Genomic DNA, 19,549 nt, shown 5'->3' with positions numbered 1-19,549 from the left:
AGCTATTTTTGGCCTTGGTTTCCTCTTCTGTTACATGATACTGTAATCCCATGTGCCCTACAGAGAGACAATACGAGGCCTGATGACTGCCTGTGTTATATAGTAAACTGTCTGTTATAAAGCACAAATTCAGCAAAACTCGTTTAACCAGCATTATATAGATTTTTATGGTAATGATAAAAAATAATCATAATGATGACCCTATAGCATCACAGTAAAGTGTCTCTGAATCATACAAGATTATATTCAGTATCATTTTAGTGCTGAGTATTTTGATTGCATTCTAATTAACTGGAAATGTGGTCAGCCACATATATAGCCTTATGTGATCTCAATTAAGGAAATTATTTGACTCAGTATAATGTGTAGGTCATTACTTAATCTATTCATTAAACAAATATTCACCAAGCACCGACCATGTGCCAACAACCATGCCAAGAAATGGAAATTCAGCGATGAGAAACTAAGCATACTAGATATTCGGGTTTACAGTTTGTGGAATGCTTTGTAACTTTTAGAATACAAGCTAAATTCTGCCTTGTGATTGACGAATACTGTGATCACCATTTTAATACCTTTAGTAGAGGGAGCCTGAGGGTCTCACCTACAGACTTTAGTGCATGAGCCTTCTGACAGCTCTCTGACCATCTCAGGTTTTTCCACTTCCTGGTTCTAAGGTACTTTCTGCCTGGTCAGGGTTACCAGAAGGCTGATCTCTGCAGAGGGCAAGTGTTGTTGCATGTGACCATGTGAATATATCTCTCCATTCTAAACACCACCTTTATGTTCTAGGCTTATGGCTGGCTACATGAAGACACAGGACCAGAATCTGACCCAGTCATAGTCGTGAGGTTTCTAGGAACCACAGACATGAGTACTGATCTTAGGACTCTCCTTCTAAGTGTCTGTGAACAGTTGGCCGTGAACTACCGGTGCCTGGTTCAGAGCTACCCTAAGAAGATCCATGACCTCCGCGACTTATTTATAAACCTGTTGAATGAGTCTTCATTGCAGAGACCCCTCGTGGTCATATTCGATGCCCTGGAGCAGCTCTCAGAGAGCCACGAGGCCAGGAAGCTCTGGTGGCTCCCGGTTCACCTTCCCCGATTCGTCCGGATTGTCCTCTCCACGCTGCCCAACAAACATGGGATCCTACAGAAACTAAGGTGCCTTATCCATGAAGAAGACAACTACATCGAGCTGATTCCCCGGGACAGGAAGATGTGCAGCCAGGTGCTCAAACACCAGCTGCTGCGGGTCAAGAGGAAGGTCACGTCGGGCCAGCAGATTTACGTGAACAACGCCTTCTCCAAGTGCACATTGCCCATGTTTGTGAACCTGACCTTTAGGGAGGTGAGAAACTGGCGATCTCACAGAGACGTTGATGAATCCTCCCTCTGTGTCACCGTGCACGAAAGCATAGAGCAGCTCTTCTGCTCCCTGGAGAGGAAGTGTGGGCAGAAACTCGTCTCCCGGGCTCTAGGTTACATCACCATGGCCAAAATGGGTTTGAGTGAAATGGAGCTGGAAGACGTGCTGGCCCTTGACAACAGTGTGATGAATGAGCTCAACGAGAGCGTCAGGCCCAGCAATCCCCTGAGGGTACCTTATCTGTACATCGCGAGGCTCAAGGAGGGGCTCAGTGGATACTTAATCGAGAGACACGTGAAGAACATCACCCTCCTGGTCTGGGCCAACAGACACCTGCAGCTCATAGCCCAGAAGCTATATCTGCAGGATAACAGTGACCTGCATGAAATGCATACCATCCTGGCAGACTATTTCCTGGGGGTCTGGTCAGGGGGCAGAAGGAAAGCTTTCTGCCTTGAAGACCCCTACCTGAATGGCTGTCTTGACTTGGAGAGCAGAAGCCTGCTTGAGGAGGAAAAGCATTTCACGGAGCAGGCTTCCTTCGACAGGCAGGCCCCGGACCAGCCCTGGGTCTTTCAGTGCAACCCACTGGAGCCTGACATCTTTTTCGTCAACCATCGGAAAATGTGTGAGCTCCTGCACCACCTGACGAGGTGCGGGAAAACCGATGACCTGCTCTACGGCATCATCATGAACTTCAGCTGGCTTTACACCATGATCAAAATTGGCCAGTTTGACAAGGTGCTCTTGGACATCGAGCTGGCTTACAACTGCTCGCAGGAGAAGGAGCTGAAGTTCCTGGCGAGCACCCTCCGCAGCATCAAAACCAAGGTCGTCGCATTCCCCGGCTCCCTTTCTGCAGAGCTTCAGCAAAGACTGCTGCCCGTCGTGAGTTCCCTGCCCAAACTCAGACACCTTCTTTTAGAATGTGACAAAGATGGGCCCAAATACTGCTCCATCGTGCCATTACACTCATCCATGGATGTGACCTATAGCCCGGAGCGTCTTCCCTTGTCATCTAGTCACCTGCACGTCACCGAGATTCTGCCCACCTGTAACCCCAGTACGGTGCTCACAGCTTTAGAAAACGGTTCCATCAGCACGTGGGATGTGGAAACGCGTCAACTACTCAGGCAGATCACGACGGCCCAGTCTGTCATCCTGGGCATGAAACTCACCAGTGACGAAAAGTATCTCGTGGTGGCAACGACAAACAACACCTTGTTGGTTTACGACAATGTAAATTCTTGCCTCCTGTCTGAAGTGGAAATCAAAGGGACCAAGCATGGAAGCGGCTCCACCTACATCAATGGATTTACACTGTCCGTCAAACACGCTCTGGCCTGGCTCGAAGCCAGCAAGGACGTCACTGTCATCGATCTGCTCTACGGATGGCCCCTATACCAGTTCCACTGCTGGTACGAAGTGACCTGTGTCCAGTGCTCTCTGGATGGCGTGTATGCCTTCTGTGGACAGTACCTGAACACCACTACCATCTTCCATTTAGGGAGTGGAGAAAAGTTATGTACGGTGACGTCTGAATTTTCAGGTGGGTTTGTGAAGTTCCTTCTTATCTTGGACACGGCTCAGGAAATGGTAATGGTAGACAGTGAGGGAAGCCTTTCTGTTTGGAACACTGAGGACATCTCCAACCCCCAGCTGACCGATGATTTTGACTGCCGAAGAGAAGATAGTGAAGTGGTCAGCATTGAGCTTTCAGAGGACCAAAGTGCAGTTCTGATCTGTAAAGCCCTCAGCATCGAGCTCTTAGATACCGGTATGTGGAAGGTGGCTGAAAAGTTCAGAGCGAAGCACAACGAACGCTTTATATCGGCTGTGCTGTCCAAGAATGGAGACTGCATCATTGCAACCATGGAAAACACCTCGGCCGTGTTTTTCTGGAGGCGGGACACGGGACAGTGTATGGCGAGCTTACAGGAAATCTCAGGTACCATAGTCAAGTTGGTGAAATCCAGTCATCACAACATGCTGCTATCTTTATCCACCAGTGGTGTTCTTTCTATCTGGGACATAGATATAATCACAGCTATGTCCAACATAGATAAGACTGGAAAACCCATCCAAAGTCTGGTGTTACCCGCTAGGGGGGAAATCATTTACTCCCTCGATGGCTCTGATTGTGTTCACAAGTGGAACTTCAGCAGTGGGTTCCTTGAAGCAGTATTTAAGCATGAAGGAATAGTTGAACACTGTGTGTTGACATCCTCTGGAGACGTCATGGTGACATCGGATGACAAGAGCAGCCAATACGTCTGGCATACCAGCAGCGGTGAAAACCTCTTCCGAATTAATGGGCAGAGAATATCTCAGCTGCTGATTACCCACAATGACCAGTTCGTGGTCTCTCTCTGTGAGGAAAATGCCTCCAGGGTTTGGAGACTGGCCACGGGCCACAGGGTATGCAACATCCTGACCACTCTGCAGAATGCCTTCATAACCTCTGCAAATACCTTCGTGGTGGGCATGACCAAAAGCAAGGTGCTGGCAGTCAGTCTTTGGACGGGAAGCATCACCAAGAAGGTCTGCTGCGAAGACGGCACCACCATTGTGAATTTTAAATTGATCCCCGATTGTCCGGACATCATTGTGTTTATCACGTCAGCCGAGACGGTGAATATCTGGAGTCTGACAGATGAAGTGATCTGTCGCCGTGTGCAACTTCCAAACAACTTCCTGAAAAATCTAGAGGATTTTGAAATTTCCCCCAATGGAAAGCTAGGCATTATTTCCAGGGGAGATGAAAATATCAACGTGCTGGATTTACACAGCGGTAAATTACGGGTGGTTCACGCCTCTGGGGTCATCTGGAGGCACAGGTTGTCTCGAGACGGTCGCTACCTGGTATACATTTGTTTCCGAAACGGGGAGGAAGAGGATGAAAATGGTGCGATATCCAGTTTGATTGTCATGAGACTGGCCGATGGCAAAAATATCGGTGCTTGCTCCCTTTACAAAACTCCAACTTTTCTTGCCCTCTCCCAGAGGCACCTGAACATCATTGTGGGTTTTGACGACGGCAGTATAGGGATATACACGGTGGTGGACCGCGTAGACGCTGCACTGAAAATTAAAATAGCCACTTCAAATAGCAGACAAATTTTCAATAATGCGACACAGACATCCAGGCCAAAGTGTCATAGTTACTGTTTTAAAATGTCTGTGGATTGCTTATGGAGAGAGTCCACTGAGGTCTTTGCAAGAGACAGTCCCATCACAGTGAGTGACTCCATGGAGCCCAACGAGGCGACGCCCTCCAAGAAACACAACTCTTGCTATGACCGGGTGTGCTCCGCCCTGGAATCCAGGGGCCACAGCTATGCCCCTGACAACTGACAAAATGTTTTTCCTGCTCAGCAGAAATACATAATATGTAAAAGAAAAAAAAAGTATCTTCTGTATCCCAGATGATAAACACTCATTCTTAAAGGACAGGAAAGATGCTGGAGTCCCAATGCTAATTATTGCCATGCTCATGAAATGTACAGAAATGTGAAATTGGTTGTGAGGTTGGTCTTCTTGACAAAGTGTATCCAGGAACGAAGTCTTAACAGAGAATTTCTACAAATCGCATTTACATGGCTATATCAACTGGAAGTTAGAGGGTAGTTTTTAAATTAACTGGACGGGAAGAAGCAGCTTAACTCATCCCATTGTCCAGATGAGAGAGGCTAGAGCTACATAGAGACCATTTGGACTGAAGTTAGTTCTACAGCGACTGGTTGAAATTTGTAAACACAAATTGCTGTTGGACTTCAAGTGATTGTGTGGATAACTAAACACAGCCTTAATCTCTCCTTACATTTTATGATCCTGACAACTGTGTCAATCCAGTCTGCAGATGGAAGGTCTAAAGGTGCAAAATAATGTAACAAAAATGCCCAGATGTACTCCCAGTTTCCCAGGAGAAAGGATGTGAAGTGTGAGGCCACAGACTGACTGGGGCAAGAGCTACCTACCGCTATCATAGGGCTACTGAACACACAGAGTCGGTCTTCATTAAAATACAGTTGTGACAACTGCATGCAAGGGTTTCTGTATAATGGAACACATGATTTTTAAACTATTTTCTGGGCTGCAAAAGAACACATTTACTAAGAAACCACAATCTTTTCATGTCATTTTGAAATGTCTATTTGTGCTGGGGGTAAAAAAGAGTTACAGAAAGGGCATTACAAATTTGGTCAAAACACCTGTTCATTTCTATCATTGTACTAACAAAAGGCTGTGCTATGGAAGTCAGTTGTACCGAAGCATAGATTATTTCCTAAATCCCTGCAGTAAATCTTAATAGAAGGAAAGCTTTCTCGACGTGCCATCTATGGAATACTGATGACATCTGCCTTACTCTCATTCCTCCTCTTTCCTGTGTAAAACGCAGATAGCTGACCAAATACTCTGGGACAAACTGAATATGCCTGTCTTTGTGCTAAAATATTCTGTAATCTTAAGGGTGTCCAAAGGCTCTTTACTGTCCCTGTTTGTACTCACTTTCTTACTTCTACACACTATGTATCCTTTATCTGTCACCCTTTCTGCCTGAGGACTCTCTAGAGCCTTTTATAGTCTTCTCCGTTTCAAAGCAGAAGCTGTGAAATTGGTATTCGATGTTTTTAAAAACTACTCCTCCTATTTAAAAGAAAATATTACATCTCAAAAGGGGAAAGTGATTTTCTTCCTTCCCTATCCTCCTCATGGCATGTCCTTGGATGCCTTTCCAAAGGGCGTCAGTAGTGGGGGTTTGGTTTGGTTTGAAAGGGACAGTGGTGACTTGAGAAGGCAGAATAATGAACAAGGAACTGACTTGCTTTCAGTCCAGCTCTGCCATGAACTCATCCAATATTCGTAGACAGATCTTTTAACCGCCCAAATGTATTGTTTTTGTAAACTGCAGAATAAGGGTAGCGATACCTCCTGCTATTGCTCTCATAGGGATGTGAGGGAGAAATGGGAGAAAAAAGAGAGTGACATCTTAATTGTTAACGCTAACGCAAGAAACAAAGTGATTTAACCCACCGGGAATCCAAGCCAACTGTATGTCAATTTGGAAGGCGGCTCGACAGGTAAGCATACAGAGATGTGATTCCAATATAGACACCCACTCCCTAGTGAAAGACTTTTTTTTCAGTATACTCCTCCTGGTCTAGCTACCAGCCAGGGAGGTGGTAGCCCAGAGAAGGCTCAGCCCACACACAGACCACGTGGAGTTGACTGAGTCAATGCTTTTTTTTTAGCTCTTCGGAGGCAACACATTCTCATTCCTGTCATTATCAGTTGGACCTCCATGCTACACATTTCTAAGAAATAAATGTCTAGATGGATTAAATGTAGTGTGTGAATGTTCTGTGTAACAGCCAACAGAGTTTAACAAGTGACTTGAATGATTTTTCCTAACTTGTTTGCAACTGATAGCTCATATTGAATGTTTTTATGTAAACTTTGTATTGTTGGGAAGAACTACCCAATCAGAGATCTATATTTTCATAAATGTTACATTTAGTTAAATTTTATTACAGAGTTGTTACACTAGAAAATTATTGCCGTCTTCAAAAAATGTACAGTCTTGTGTAGGTATTGTTTGTATGAATAAAAGATAAACTACTTAGATCTGTGTGGTGTTTGTTTTTCTCCCCCAACTTTGGCAGATGTAGTTAGAGGTCTTCAGTAATAATAGCAATAATAATAATAATTGTTCATGCTTACTGAGTGCTTACTGTACACGAGCTTTGCATGTGCTAAGCCATGTAATCTTCACAACAGCCAGGTGAGGTATGTACTGTTAATACTCCAAACGTACAGAAGAAGAAACCTAAAAACAGAGGTCCAGAGGGAATCGCTGAACAGGATTTCAATACACCATCAATTTTTTTTTTTTGTTAACTTCTCAAAGCACATAAAAATAAAGCATTGAGTATCCAGCAGGAACTTACTGCTAATGACCTAGAAGATATTTTCTAATTTAAAGATGAGAGGCCAGGCTAGGCTCTGAAGATCACTGGAGGTCTTTGCAAACTCCCAGGATTTTCAGGTATAACCGTAACTGCAATAGTTGCAGTATTCATCCAACAAATATTTACTTCGGCATACAATTTGCCAGGAATACAAAGATTAATAAATAGTTTTTACCTTCTAGGACTTCAGTCTTAATAGGAAAACAGGAAACAAGTTCTATGTGTAGTACATGGAGTTTGGTTCTCAGAGAAAATGTACAGGAGTGGATCATTATTATTTGCATAAAAGCATTTCATATACATGGAGTTTGTTGTTTAATTAAATATCTTCCTTCCTAGGGTCAAGAACACAACAAACACTGTGCTTGCTATGTCTAAGTCATTATGCTATGCCTAGGATGATTTAAAAATTAGTCACGCACAACCCCTGCCCTCCAGGATCCTATAAGCTAAGGGAGGCGCAACTAAATTGGATGTAAGACAGACTGTGATTTAAAAAAAAGTTGTTAGCCAAAACAAAAAAAAGTGAAAAGTGAAAGCCAGGTACTGAGGATACACTGCAGAGGAGCAATTAACTCTAACTGGGAATCAAAAAGGATGGCAAGAGGAGGTGACAGAGAGCAGTGGCTTGAAGGATAAGTAGGACTTAGCTGTCAGAATGTCAGAAAGACATTTCAGGTGGAGGAAGCTGCGTGAGCAAAAACAGGGAGCGTCAAAGTCTACTTAGATGACTTCAAATGCTATGTGGGGATTTTAAACTTTATTCGGTAGCCAATAGGGAATCATGAAAAAGTTTTTGAGAAGGGGAATGGCCTAGTTGAAATGGTATTTTTTAAAATGACTGGGGCAGTAATATGTCAGATGAATTAGAGATGAAAGAGACCATAAGCTGGGAGACCAGTAAAGAGACTATTGCAAAGACCTGAGATAGAAAGTATAAGAACTTGATCTTAGGGCTGTGGCAGTAAAATTGCTAAGAAGAGTGATTTCAGGATGTCACTGATAGAGGTGGGTGATGAAAGAGAATGAAAACTCTAATTCCAGTTCCAACTGAAATTGAGTGGAGAGTAGAGTTACAAATGTAAAAGGAATAGGTTAGGAGATGAAAATGAGGGAAATAATAAAGTTGGACCCAGAGAGTTTAAAGGTTAAGACATCCACACAGGCAACTGGTAATACACGATCCATTCAATGAAGAAACCTGAGCTAAAGATAAAGAATCCAACCAGTAATCTCTTTCTCAAAAGTCTAAAATGCCTAATATGGCACTCGTTTGGTTGTAATGTAAGCCAATACCATAACCTTTTTAAAAGTTGGTCTCTTCTTTTCTTTAGAACTATATTGACAAATTTAGAACTATACTGACAAATCCACTCAAACAAATTAGCTTTCTTAGCTTCCATAACTCATCAGCGGAGAACAATTTATATGCCAATGAAAACATAAACACACCTAAAAACCTAAGTGAATCGTGGTGTTTCATTCCCACACACATGACGCACGGCCTCTCACTGTTGTGGCCTCTCCCGTTGCCGAGCACAGGCTCCGGACACGCAGGCTCCGCGGCATGTGGGATCTTCCCGGCCCGGGGCACGAAGCCGCTTCCCCTGCATCGGCAGGCGGACTCTCAACCACTGCGCCACCAGGGAAGCCCTTCCTTATTTTTTATGAGGGTCCCCTCTGAGCTCCATTTGGCATTCCATGTGAGCTGCATGAAATACAGATTACACTTTGTACAGACACATCAAAGGGTTCAGTTTCAGTGTATCAACATGACAAATTAGGTAAAACTGGTAATTTGAGGTTACCAATACCACCACCACCTGTGGCTTTATAGAATCCCAGCCTTTAGTAGATGAGGGTAACTTAGCCCGCTGCATGAGCAGATTCAGGGTGGTGGTGCATCATTTTGTTCAAACACAGATTACTGGGGCTTCCCTGGTGGCATAATGGTTGGGAGTCCGCCGGCCGATGCAGGGGACGCGGGTTCGTGCCCTGGTCCGGGAAGATCCCACATGCCGCGGAGCGGCTGGGCCCTTGAGCCATGGCCGCTGGGCCTGCGCGTCCGGAGCCCACGCTCCGCAACGGGAGAGGCCACAGCAGTGAGAGGCCCGTGTCCCAAAAACAAACAAACAAACAAAAAAACTTCACCCTCCCTGATTCCACTATCTTTGAATCCATATGTCTGGGGTGGAATCCAAGAATCTGCATTTTTACTAAATTCTCCCAGATGATGCTGATTCTACCAGTCTGGGAAACACACTTTAAAACCCAAGATAAATACCAACTGGTCAAAATAACCAACTGATAAACTTACCAGTGGACATTTCTAAAGCATGGGCTAGAAGTTGGACAAGAGGGTCCTTTACTGTGACAAAGAGTTTTATCAGACAGTGATGTAAAACAGCACACAACGTCCCCTGTAAATCTATCGTTTTAAAGCATGCAGCTACTACACAAGCGGAAGGATTCAAAAAACGAGTTTTCCCCCATAAAGCGTGACAAATGTTGTCGTGTAAATGGCGCTGGAATCACTAGAGTGGACACATTAAGAACTAAGGGCAGTGTGTCCATCTTTAAACAGTATTCTGCCCTGTTGCTTCTCCAGCATCCTGTTTTATCCTGACTCTCCCTGAATGAATGAAGGGGAAAGGGAGAAGAGGGCAAGCCAGGTGGCGCCGTAGCTTAACACATTTTCCTGCCAAGCCCAACACTGACGCACTTTGGAGCACAGGTGAAAACAATCTCCAACCCTTAAGTACTATTTTAGAGTAAAGCAACCCACCTTAAGTGCATGGATTGCCACAAGCACGGGCGTGGAGCTCAGGAGGGTAGACGGGGTGTGGCAGCCGAGGTTCCAACACCCCAGGAACAGAGAGGGAAGGTGAGGGGTGGGGGAGCATGACTTCGTTGAACTCCCACCGCGGTCTTAAGGGTGCAGGCGAGGCTGTGCAACTTCCCCGGGAATTCTCATTCTAGTAGCGTCTGCGCTCTTTCCCAGACCATCTATCCCATAAAGGCAGGCGACAGTGCACACACCAGGTGTAGGCGGCTAATGCCAGCACTGGGGGGGCGGAGGGGGTGGCAGGAACAAAACCACAAGTTCACGGAGGGAACGGGAGACAGATTTGCCAGGGAGTGCATTTATGTATCTCCCCCCACTTACGTCCCAAATCTTAGGAAGCTCCCTTCTCCCTGCAGCACGACGCCCAAATAGGCACCAAAAAGTTTCCCTGCGCGGGCAGAGGCTGGCATGCAGCCTGGGTGTCGGTGATCAGAGGCCGAGCTCCGGGGTTTTCTGTTTGGGTGCGCCCCGCAGGCCAGCCAGGGCTCGGGGGCGTCGGCGGGGGCGCTCCGGAGGCCCAGGTGCGGCGCGGGCAGCTCAGGTAAAGGGTTACGCGGACCCGGGAGGCTCGCCCGCCGGCCGGGCCACGTGACGCGCCGGCCCAATGAGTGCGCCGGGGCGGCCGTTGCGGGCGCGGCGGATCCCCGCGGCGCTGAGCCGCTGGAGTTTCCCGGTGCGGCCGCCCGAGGCCGGCGAAGCCATGGGCGCCGCGACCCCGCCGCCGCCGCCGCCGCCGCCCGGCCCCAGGTAGGGACAGTCTCCAGCCCCGCGCGCCGGGCCCCGCCGCGGGCAGCACAGGCGGTTGACTCCCGCGGAACTCGGGTTTTGTGGCATGGTTTCCCCCACTTCTCTCACGGGGCATTTTTATTTATTTCCTTTGCCGTGGGAAAAGAAAAAAAAGTGGGGTATGGGGAGGTGAGGCAGTTCTTAGTTTGATTGCTTCGGGAAAGTCAGGCCATTCAACAAAGGCTCTGAAAGAGGCGAAATCCAGAATGGGGTGAGGTGGGGGGGACTTTTACAAACTCCCCCAAACTAAAGACCAAGACAGTTTGCAAAGCTTGGCATCTACTTGATGTGTGAAACACTCTTGTTTTTAAATATCTTATTAATGAACTTTCAATAGTGCCTGAGAACTTGAACTGGGAAAACTGCAAAAGATTTCCCCCTTATTTCTAAGTACCCCCTCCTTCCCCCATTTTTAAGCATGTGAATGTTTTTAAGTAAAACGGAAATGGAAGGTGACCGGCGCTGTCTCTTTGAAATGTCCTTGGGTCCCAGGATTTGCCCCCTTTGGGGCGCTGGCGATGAGTAGGGATTGAGGGGAGGCGCCAGTACTAGGAAGCAGCACGTGTTGAAGGAGGGTCCCAGGTGCAGCCAGTTAAATGGTCAGACACTGTTGGCTGAATATTTGATAATTAGGCAAGTATCCCCCAGGTCGATTACTTGGGTCTCAGTGACCTTGGCAGTCCAGATGAGGTGAGATTTTCACAAACCACCACTGAACAAATTTTCCAGTGATAGAGACAAAAATCAATGTTTTGTTTTGTTTTTCCTCAAGCACTGTAATTCACCTTAGAAACAAAACAAAAACTTCCTTTAGTAATTTAGTACATGTTGTGTTCCATTGCAGTATAGATGTTTGCCCAGTGAATTTAGAGGAAGTCAGTGTTCCATGAGGTGGTTCAAAGCATTAAAGAATAGGATGTTTATTTTCTTCCTGTCACTGCGAGAGAGAATTACTGATGGCAGTTCTCACCATGGCTTGTAGGTGGTTGTAAACACGCTATTTTGGAAACACTTGAGAGTTGAATGAGAAAGATGGGGAAAGTGGTTGCTGCTTTTAAAGACAATAGGTTCTATATTTGCCACTTATTCTCACACTGAATCCTCCAGTTAACACTATTTTAAGAAGGAGACATGTTAAAGTCTTCTAAGGCTGAGCACCCAGGTCTGTAGACCATCCGAACAGTCATGAGGCAGATCACTGAAACAATAACCAAGCTCTGAAGGTGAAGTAGAGTTCTGGGGTTATTTGTATTTCTCTAATGTGTGAAGAGTCAGTTATAGGAAGCTGCCTTGATCACAGAGGCCAAATGGAGCAGACACTGATACGAGAAGGCAAGGTTCGGCTTCTTTCTCTTCCTTGCTCTCTGTGTCCCTTCTGATCCTGTTCTTTGATTCAGTAAGCATGTGATAAGCTCCTATCTCATGGCATCTGTTCCCCGGGCCTGGTTATCAGAGGTTCTCAAGATTTAGATATGTAATGACATCTGAAGATCAAGGTGGCCAGTCTTAGCTATGTTCTAAGAGCTTTTGCATATCTGGAATTTAAAACAAAACAATGACTTGCATGTCAACTAAACATGTTCCTTAGCCTAGAATGGAGCAATCCCCCCTGACTTTCCACCTAGTCCCTGTCTGAGCCTGGCAACATAACCAGGCTAAGCCCTGGCCAGAATCCAGTGTCAGCCCAAGGGCAGAGCAGGTAATGCCCTCCTTGCTCTGGGAACAGCCCTACCCTTGGTGCCGTGAGAGCCCATTGACTGTGCCTCCAGGAATGGACTCCAGTTTCCGAATAATTGAATACCAGCCTCTTGGTAGCTGGGTTTCCTCTACCTGGACTGTTTCAAATTCCCCTAGTTCCACAATTTTTTCAAACACCCAGAACCTTGGGATCTTTTAGGCTCTTGGTAAAATAGTACCTATCTCCTGCCCTTTTTTTTTTCTTTCTTTCTTTTTTGGGGGCATTAGGTTGATCATTGGTTGCAGATAGACTTACTAGATATCTAGAAAAGAGGAGTTGATAGGCTCATCCTAGGGGAGAGGATAGACCTGAGCCCTCACCCATCTGCAGGTCAGCCAGGTCACCCCATTATAGCCTTCCTTAGTCTAGTTATCACCTGAATGCTATGTAAGAAAATGAAATGAAAATGAAGTGTTTTATCTACTCTCACCCTTTTCACCTGAGAATATCATGGTCCCACAGAGATTGGAATCTTCAAAAGGACCATAGATCACCAAAATGCCCCTATCCTAAAGCATGCTTATAACACACCCATCAGGTGAATATGTATCCTCAAGCAGAGACTTAAAAAAACTCAAAATACTGACTCAGTGTCATCAAGCATCTTAGAAAAGACTCTCCTGAGCTGCAGTAAATATCAATAGTATTAACATAAGGCAAGAGGAATATCATGTCTCCGATTTTACCACAAGCAGTGAACTCTGTTCTATTCCGGGTACAATTGGCTTTCTAAAATTAAGTGGAACCCTGACCTGGCCAGGGTTTGTAGACATTTGGTCAGGTGCTAGGGACACAGTCCTTGCCTTTGGGGGTCTTACAGTCCTCAGAGAAGACATTGGAGGATTGTAAGCAGAGCAGATCTGCATTTTAGAAAGTTCACTCTGGCTGCAGTGAGAAGAATGAAATGGGGAAGATACAGGCAAGGCAGCTGCTAAGAAAATCCCCACTAGAGGGGAGAGAGAAGTGAATTGATTCAAAAGATACTTAGGCAAAGGTATTTAAGATACTAACTCAAAGAAAATATTAGGTGACTCAACTCTCTGAAAAGTTGACCTGTCATTTCAAAATATGTGTGTTCCAGGTAGATAACCAGAAGCCACGTTGCATTACAAGGCTGTCCCTACTGACTGTAGCTACTCTCGGGCCCCACGTAATTTGTTTCTATCACAGAAAAAAGTTTTTGATAAAGAATGAGGCTGGGGATTCCCTGGTGGCACAGTGGTTGAGAGTCCGCCTGCCGATGCAGGGGACGCGGGTTCGTGCCCTGGTCCGGGAAGATCCCACGTGCCGCGGAGCGGCTGGGCCCGTGAGCCATGGCTGCTGAGCCTGCGCGTCCGGAGCCTGTGCACCGCAACGGGAGAGGCCACAACAGTGAGAGGCCCGTGTACCGCAAAAAACAAAAAAAAAGAATGAGGCTGTTTTTTTATTCACACTTTCAACAACTTGGTGCTTCTTTATGCAGACTTAACTATATATATCTGAAGGCAAAGTTAAGATAAACTGTTGCCCTCAGATTGTACACACATTCTCTGATTTAGCTTAATTCCTCCCAGGAATAAAAACACCCTGACTTTTGATTGTGTAACAGTAATGGAAGTGGGCAGTGGAACAGTCTTTTTTTTTTTTCTAAGTTGGCCACAGTATGGCCTGCTGTATGTCACAGGGAAGACTGTATCGTATTTGCAGAGGGCACTGTTAGAGCATGTACTAGTGGTGTGTGAGAGGCACCAAATGCCCGTGAGAGAAGAAAAGCCACTCTAGTCACTGCCACGTGTATAGCTTTTTAATACAAATGTATTTGAATGTATTTGCAACTTACTTGTTTATTAGTTCCAGGGTCAATCACTGCATGAGAATTTTGAAACTTTTTAAATTTTGGTGTTAAATCTTTCTCCCCCCATTTGATAACTATATATCTTGGGTCATTAATGTGCAATAAATGCAGATTTGATTTGTACTTTATGGCTGTAAAACAGTGTCCTCCTTGTTTAGTGATCACACTGCACAACCTCAGTCCTGCAGAATATTTATTGCAACTTAGAAATGAATAAAAGAAGTCTACCTGCACATGCAAAGAATTAAGAGCCACATAACTTCGATTCTGGCTAGAACTTACATGGCATTATTCATCTTTTGATTCCTAATGAGCTTGGCTATCTGGGTTCCTGGTCCGCAGCAAGGAGGTCCACCTTCTAGATTCAGAGCATGGCTGTTAGAATACGTGTGATACGTAGTCACAACCAACTGCTGAGCAGTGAAGGCAATACAGGGAGGGGTGTCTGTGATTACATCCTAAATCTATGAGAAAAGAAAAGTTGGGTTCAGAACTATCTGTTAACAAGGAAATAAGTATTGCCTTTTGGAAAAATGGATCCTCAGTCCTTTTTAGAGCTAGAAAAAAACCTTAAAAGTCATTTAGTCTGACCACCTTAATTTACAGATAAGGAAATGGAGACTCAAAGAGGTTAAATGATGTTTCCAAGGTCATATGGCTGCCAACTGGAAAAGCTACTGGGACCAGAATCTATGAATCCCAATTTCCAGTTCAGCCATCTTCCTACTACTGACCAAAAAGTAGAAATTTTAATGGTATGGAAAATTCATTATCCGTTGCCGTTGTACCTTTTTCTCAGGATATTGTAATAGCCACTATTTATGGAGAAATTACTTACATATACACAGTGTCAGTTATCTATTGCTGTATAACAAACCACTCCATAACATAATGGCTTAAAACAACCACCATTTATTTAGTTTATGACTTTGTGCATCAGCAGTCTGGACCTGGTGAATCCACTGGTCTTGTCCAGGCTCCCTTATGTGTCTCTGGTCACCAAGGTGGCTCTGCCTCTGGGTGTTGGCTGGCTGTTGGCTGAGTCGTCTGGGGAGCAGCTGGGCCTCATGCTTCCCATCACCGGGCAGGCTGCCCTGGGCCTGGTCACATGTTGGCTCAGCATGGTTGTGACCAGGAGCATGGGAGCAAGGCTCCTTGAGGCCTAGACTGCAATGGACACAAGTTGCTTCTCCTCCAATCTACTTATGAAGAAACAGACTCTACCTTTTGATGGGCGGAAGTACAGAGCCTTTAGAGAATGGTATGGATTCAGGGAGGGGTGGAGAATTGTGGCCGTTTTTGCAATCTGCTGCGTTGGCCGAGCACTTTATAGAACTTAACTAATTCTCATAACAATGCAAGAGATGAAGGCAGAATTTTACAGGTGAAGTAATTGAAACCCAGGCGTGTTAGTTCACATGAGGCAGGGGAATAGGTGGTGAGCAGTGGAACTATTATTGGAACTCAGATCTGATCCAGGACTTCCCTGGTGGTGCAGTGGTTAAGAACCCCCCTGCCAATGCAGGGGACACGGGTTAGAGCCCTGGTCCGGGAGGATCCCACATGCCGCAGAACAGCTAAGCCCACGCACCACAACTAAGCTCTAGCCTGCGCTCTAGAGCCCGCGAGCCACAACTACTGAGCCCACGCGCCACAACTACTGAAGCCCGCGCGGCTAGAGCCAGTGCTCCGCAACAAGAGAAGCCATGGCAATGAGAAGCCCGCACACCGCATCGAAGAGTAGCTCCCACTTGCCACAACTAGAGAAAGCCTGCCCCCAGCAGCAAAGACCCATCACAGACAAAAATAAATAAATAATTTATAAAACTATATTAAAAAAAAATGATCAGATCCAAAGCCCGTGTCTGTAACCATGATGCAGCTCTGCCTCTATGCCTCTCTGTGTGATGCTGCAGGGGAGGATGGTATTATTAAAGTATCATAAGCTCAGAGTTTCATATGAACAAAATTAACTTTAAGAATCCTTTTTCTTGATTTATGTGCTAAAAGAAATCAAGCCAGTTAAGATTCAGAGTAAAGAGAAACTGGATTATCAGAGAAGCATAGTAGGGGACAAGGTGATGAGCTTAGGGGAGCCAAGGGAAAGACAGATTTGAAAAGGATAGCATCTATTTATAGTCCAAAGATCCTCCTATCACTTACATAAGATGGGTAATAGCCCCACTACACAGATGAAGATATTTGCCTGATAAAGATTGCATTCCAACCCATGTCTGTATGTCTCCAAAAAATTACCCCCTCCCCATTTTTTTCCCACTGAGCCAATAGGTTTTGCTACTCCAAGCGGGGTCCATGGGCCAGCAGCATGGTGGTCACCTGGGAGTTGGTTAGAATTGCAGTCTTGCCCCCACTTCGGATCTACTGAATCAGAATCTGCATTGTAACAAGATCCTCAGATGATTCATAAGCACAGTGAAGTCTGAGGAGCACTGCATTAAAGGGACCATGCGGGAAATGATTTGTAATAAGATGGGCTGGTGGAAGGGCATTCTAGGCAGAGAGAACAGCACGAGCAAAGGACCTGAGGCTGGAGTCTGTGGGCAGGTAAAGGAATTCCTGGACTAGAGGAGGGGGCGTGTTTTTGGAGTAGAAGGAAATAGGGTGAGACTGATGGAATCACTGTGGATCCTGAGGAAGTCTGCTTTTAGGAAGGCTGATCAGGCAGCACTGAGGATGGCCTGGAGAGCCTGGAGGCAGTGAACCCAGTTGTGAGGCATGCCGAGGGGAGGGCTCAGACTGAGGCAGGGATGGCGGAAATAGAGAAGAAAGGTCCAGTCTGGGAGACGTTTCAAAGCACATCCCACAGGGCTTGTTGCCAAATTGGATTCTAAGGAAAGAAAGAGAGGAAGTGAAGATGGTTCTAGACTGCCAAGTTCTGAATTGTGCTTCCCAAACTTCAGGTTGGGACATTATCTTTGCATTCTTTTCTACGGAAAAAGAAGATACTTTTTGGTGGTAATGGTGGTTTGGGGGTTTTTTTGTTTTCAGGCAGCTTTCCCCATTCCTTTGAATTGTGGCAGTTTTTCGCCTTTTACTAAAAGGCAGTTCACATGTTAAAGTTCCAAATCAGCGTGCCCATGTAAATTTCATATAAATACACACATATATATATATATATATATATACACACACACACATACACAGAGTGAGAGAATTTTTTTGGCAGGCAATTAATTATAATGAAACAGTTCTTCATATAATTCTTCAGTTTATTCAACCTTCCCAAACTGTCCTGTGACATTTATATAGGTAGAATTATTATGGCCCTTTCACAGTTAAAGATAGTGAGAGTTAGCAATGTCACCCAGCCAAGGTTTGAACCGAAGTCTACTAACTCCAAGCCCAGTCTTCTATCCGCTGAAGCATTTCTGCAGGTTTTGTATTTGGTCTTTGGAGGCAATTAGTCAGTCTGATCAGTTTTAAGTTTTGTTTTGTTTTTGTTTAAATTTTATTTATTTTTTATACAGCAGGTTCTTATTAAGTTTGGGTTTATTTATTCCCCCATATACACTGTGTCAAGCTCAGGAAGATGCTTGAAAGTTTATATTGTGACTTTGAAGTAACTGTTTCATGGAAACTTGAAAATGCCTCATAAAAACTGATTTCCTCCCCCACCTGATTTTCTTATTTCATTGAATCCCTGTGTTGATTCTCATAGCAACAAACCACACTTTAGAGTTCAAAAGATACGAATTCTTTTGCTGCCTTTTCCTTTTATTTTTTTGAGTGATAAAAAGATTTTTTATTTTTAAGCCTGTTTCTTAAGCAACTAACCTGGAGCTTTTAAAATAATCTGTAGATTATAGAATCCCGACTTGGAAGGGGGCTTCACTGAGCCAAACACCTCATTTTATAAATTAAAAAACAGAGGTCTGGAGAGAGAAGGGGGCTTGTTCAAAGATACCCCACAAGTCAGAGGCAAAACTAGGGCTGGAAGCCTTGTTTCTAACCCCCAGTCCTCTACTCTTTGACTAAACTACTTCAAAGCAATTCCTTTCCCTATTGTTGTGTTTGCCAGCCTCTAATGGGCAGTGTGGGGAAGTTGGGAGAGCTCAAAGTCAAGATGACCTGGGTTTGAGTCCTGGTTTGCTAGCTATGTAGAATGGAACAAAATGCATTTACTGCTACCGTCATTTCTAAAGAGAATTGTAAAACGGAGTTAATTGACTATACAGTCGAGATTTAGTTTACAAAGTACAGTTTCTCTGCATTCTCTTTTAAACTTGATGGGACAGTTTTATGATCCTCACTGGGATTTGGTTTTGATGAAGGAAGCCAAGTGTTCTAGGAGTGGATATGATACGAGCTTCAGAGATACACTGCAACCCAGGCGGAGGTCCAGCTCCAAAAGACCACAGATGGAGGCCTAATCCCTCCTCCACAAAATGAGTTCAGTCTCTATTACTGATGCAATGCTTTCTCTTTTCAAAGCTAAAAGACAAGTGTTTCCTGGTGCTGAAGCACAGGCGAAATTGTGACTCTGGGGAGGGATCCCCAAAACGAAGGAGTGTGTGGAAGAGTCACGGCCCACTAGCGTGGAGAGAGCTAGAGGGTTGTTTTTGTAACACCCTGCCTACAGTCAAAGGTTTAATGGGGCAAATGGAGTGTGACCTGTATGTAATCAAAAATAAAAACAAAAAGCTAAAGTAGCTTTAGAGAAAACAAAATTACTGAAATTACAGCCCTGGACCGGCGATAGTTCTGTACGAGTTAATTAGACAAAGAAAAAGCAAAACAAGCAAACAAACGAAATCTCCAGAATTTGCCACCCCAGCACCTTGCAGGGCTCCACTGGCAGGTGTGACTGGGTGAGACACAGAACTCGTCAGAATCATCCTCTCAGTCACAGATGACTGTGTCCTATGCATGTTTGGTCCCATTACATGTCTTTACTCACTCTGTTTGCAGGTGCTTACCATCTGTTTAGTCTGTGGGAGCCCTTAAAAGAAACCAAGGGTGGTGGTGTACTTTCTTCCATCACTAAA

General features: G+C 45.0%; 2 protein-coding genes across 3 annotated transcripts in view; both read left to right on the top strand.

Moving 5' to 3' along the window:
* NWD2 (NACHT and WD repeat domain containing 2) overlaps window positions 1-6,981 on the top strand; it is a 204,399-nt gene extending 197,418 nt beyond the window's left edge. The window contains exon 7 of the mRNA XM_060011765.1: window positions 793-6,981. Within this exon, the coding sequence (XP_059867748.1) occupies window positions 793-4,725 (3,933 nt within the window). The 3' untranslated portion in view covers window positions 4,726-6,981. The remainder of the gene's footprint in view (window positions 1-792) is intronic.
* Window positions 6,982-10,825: 3,844 nt separating this feature from the next.
* Window positions 10,826-19,549, top strand: part of C5H4orf19 (chromosome 5 C4orf19 homolog) — an 84,209-nt gene continuing 75,485 nt past the window's right edge. For both annotated transcript variants that reach the window (XM_060012716.1, XM_060012715.1), the window contains exon 1: window positions 10,826-10,932. The gene's annotated coding sequence lies outside the window, so the exon portion shown is untranslated. The remainder of the gene's footprint in view (window positions 10,933-19,549) is intronic.

The sequence above is a fragment of the Delphinus delphis genome, chromosome 5, assembly GCF_949987515.2.
Source record: "Delphinus delphis chromosome 5, mDelDel1.2, whole genome shotgun sequence".
NCBI classification, from domain to species: domain Eukaryota; kingdom Metazoa; phylum Chordata; class Mammalia; order Artiodactyla; family Delphinidae; genus Delphinus; species Delphinus delphis.
The sequence above is the reverse complement of the archived record's forward strand: the minus strand, read 5'-3'. Positions and strand labels throughout refer to the sequence as shown.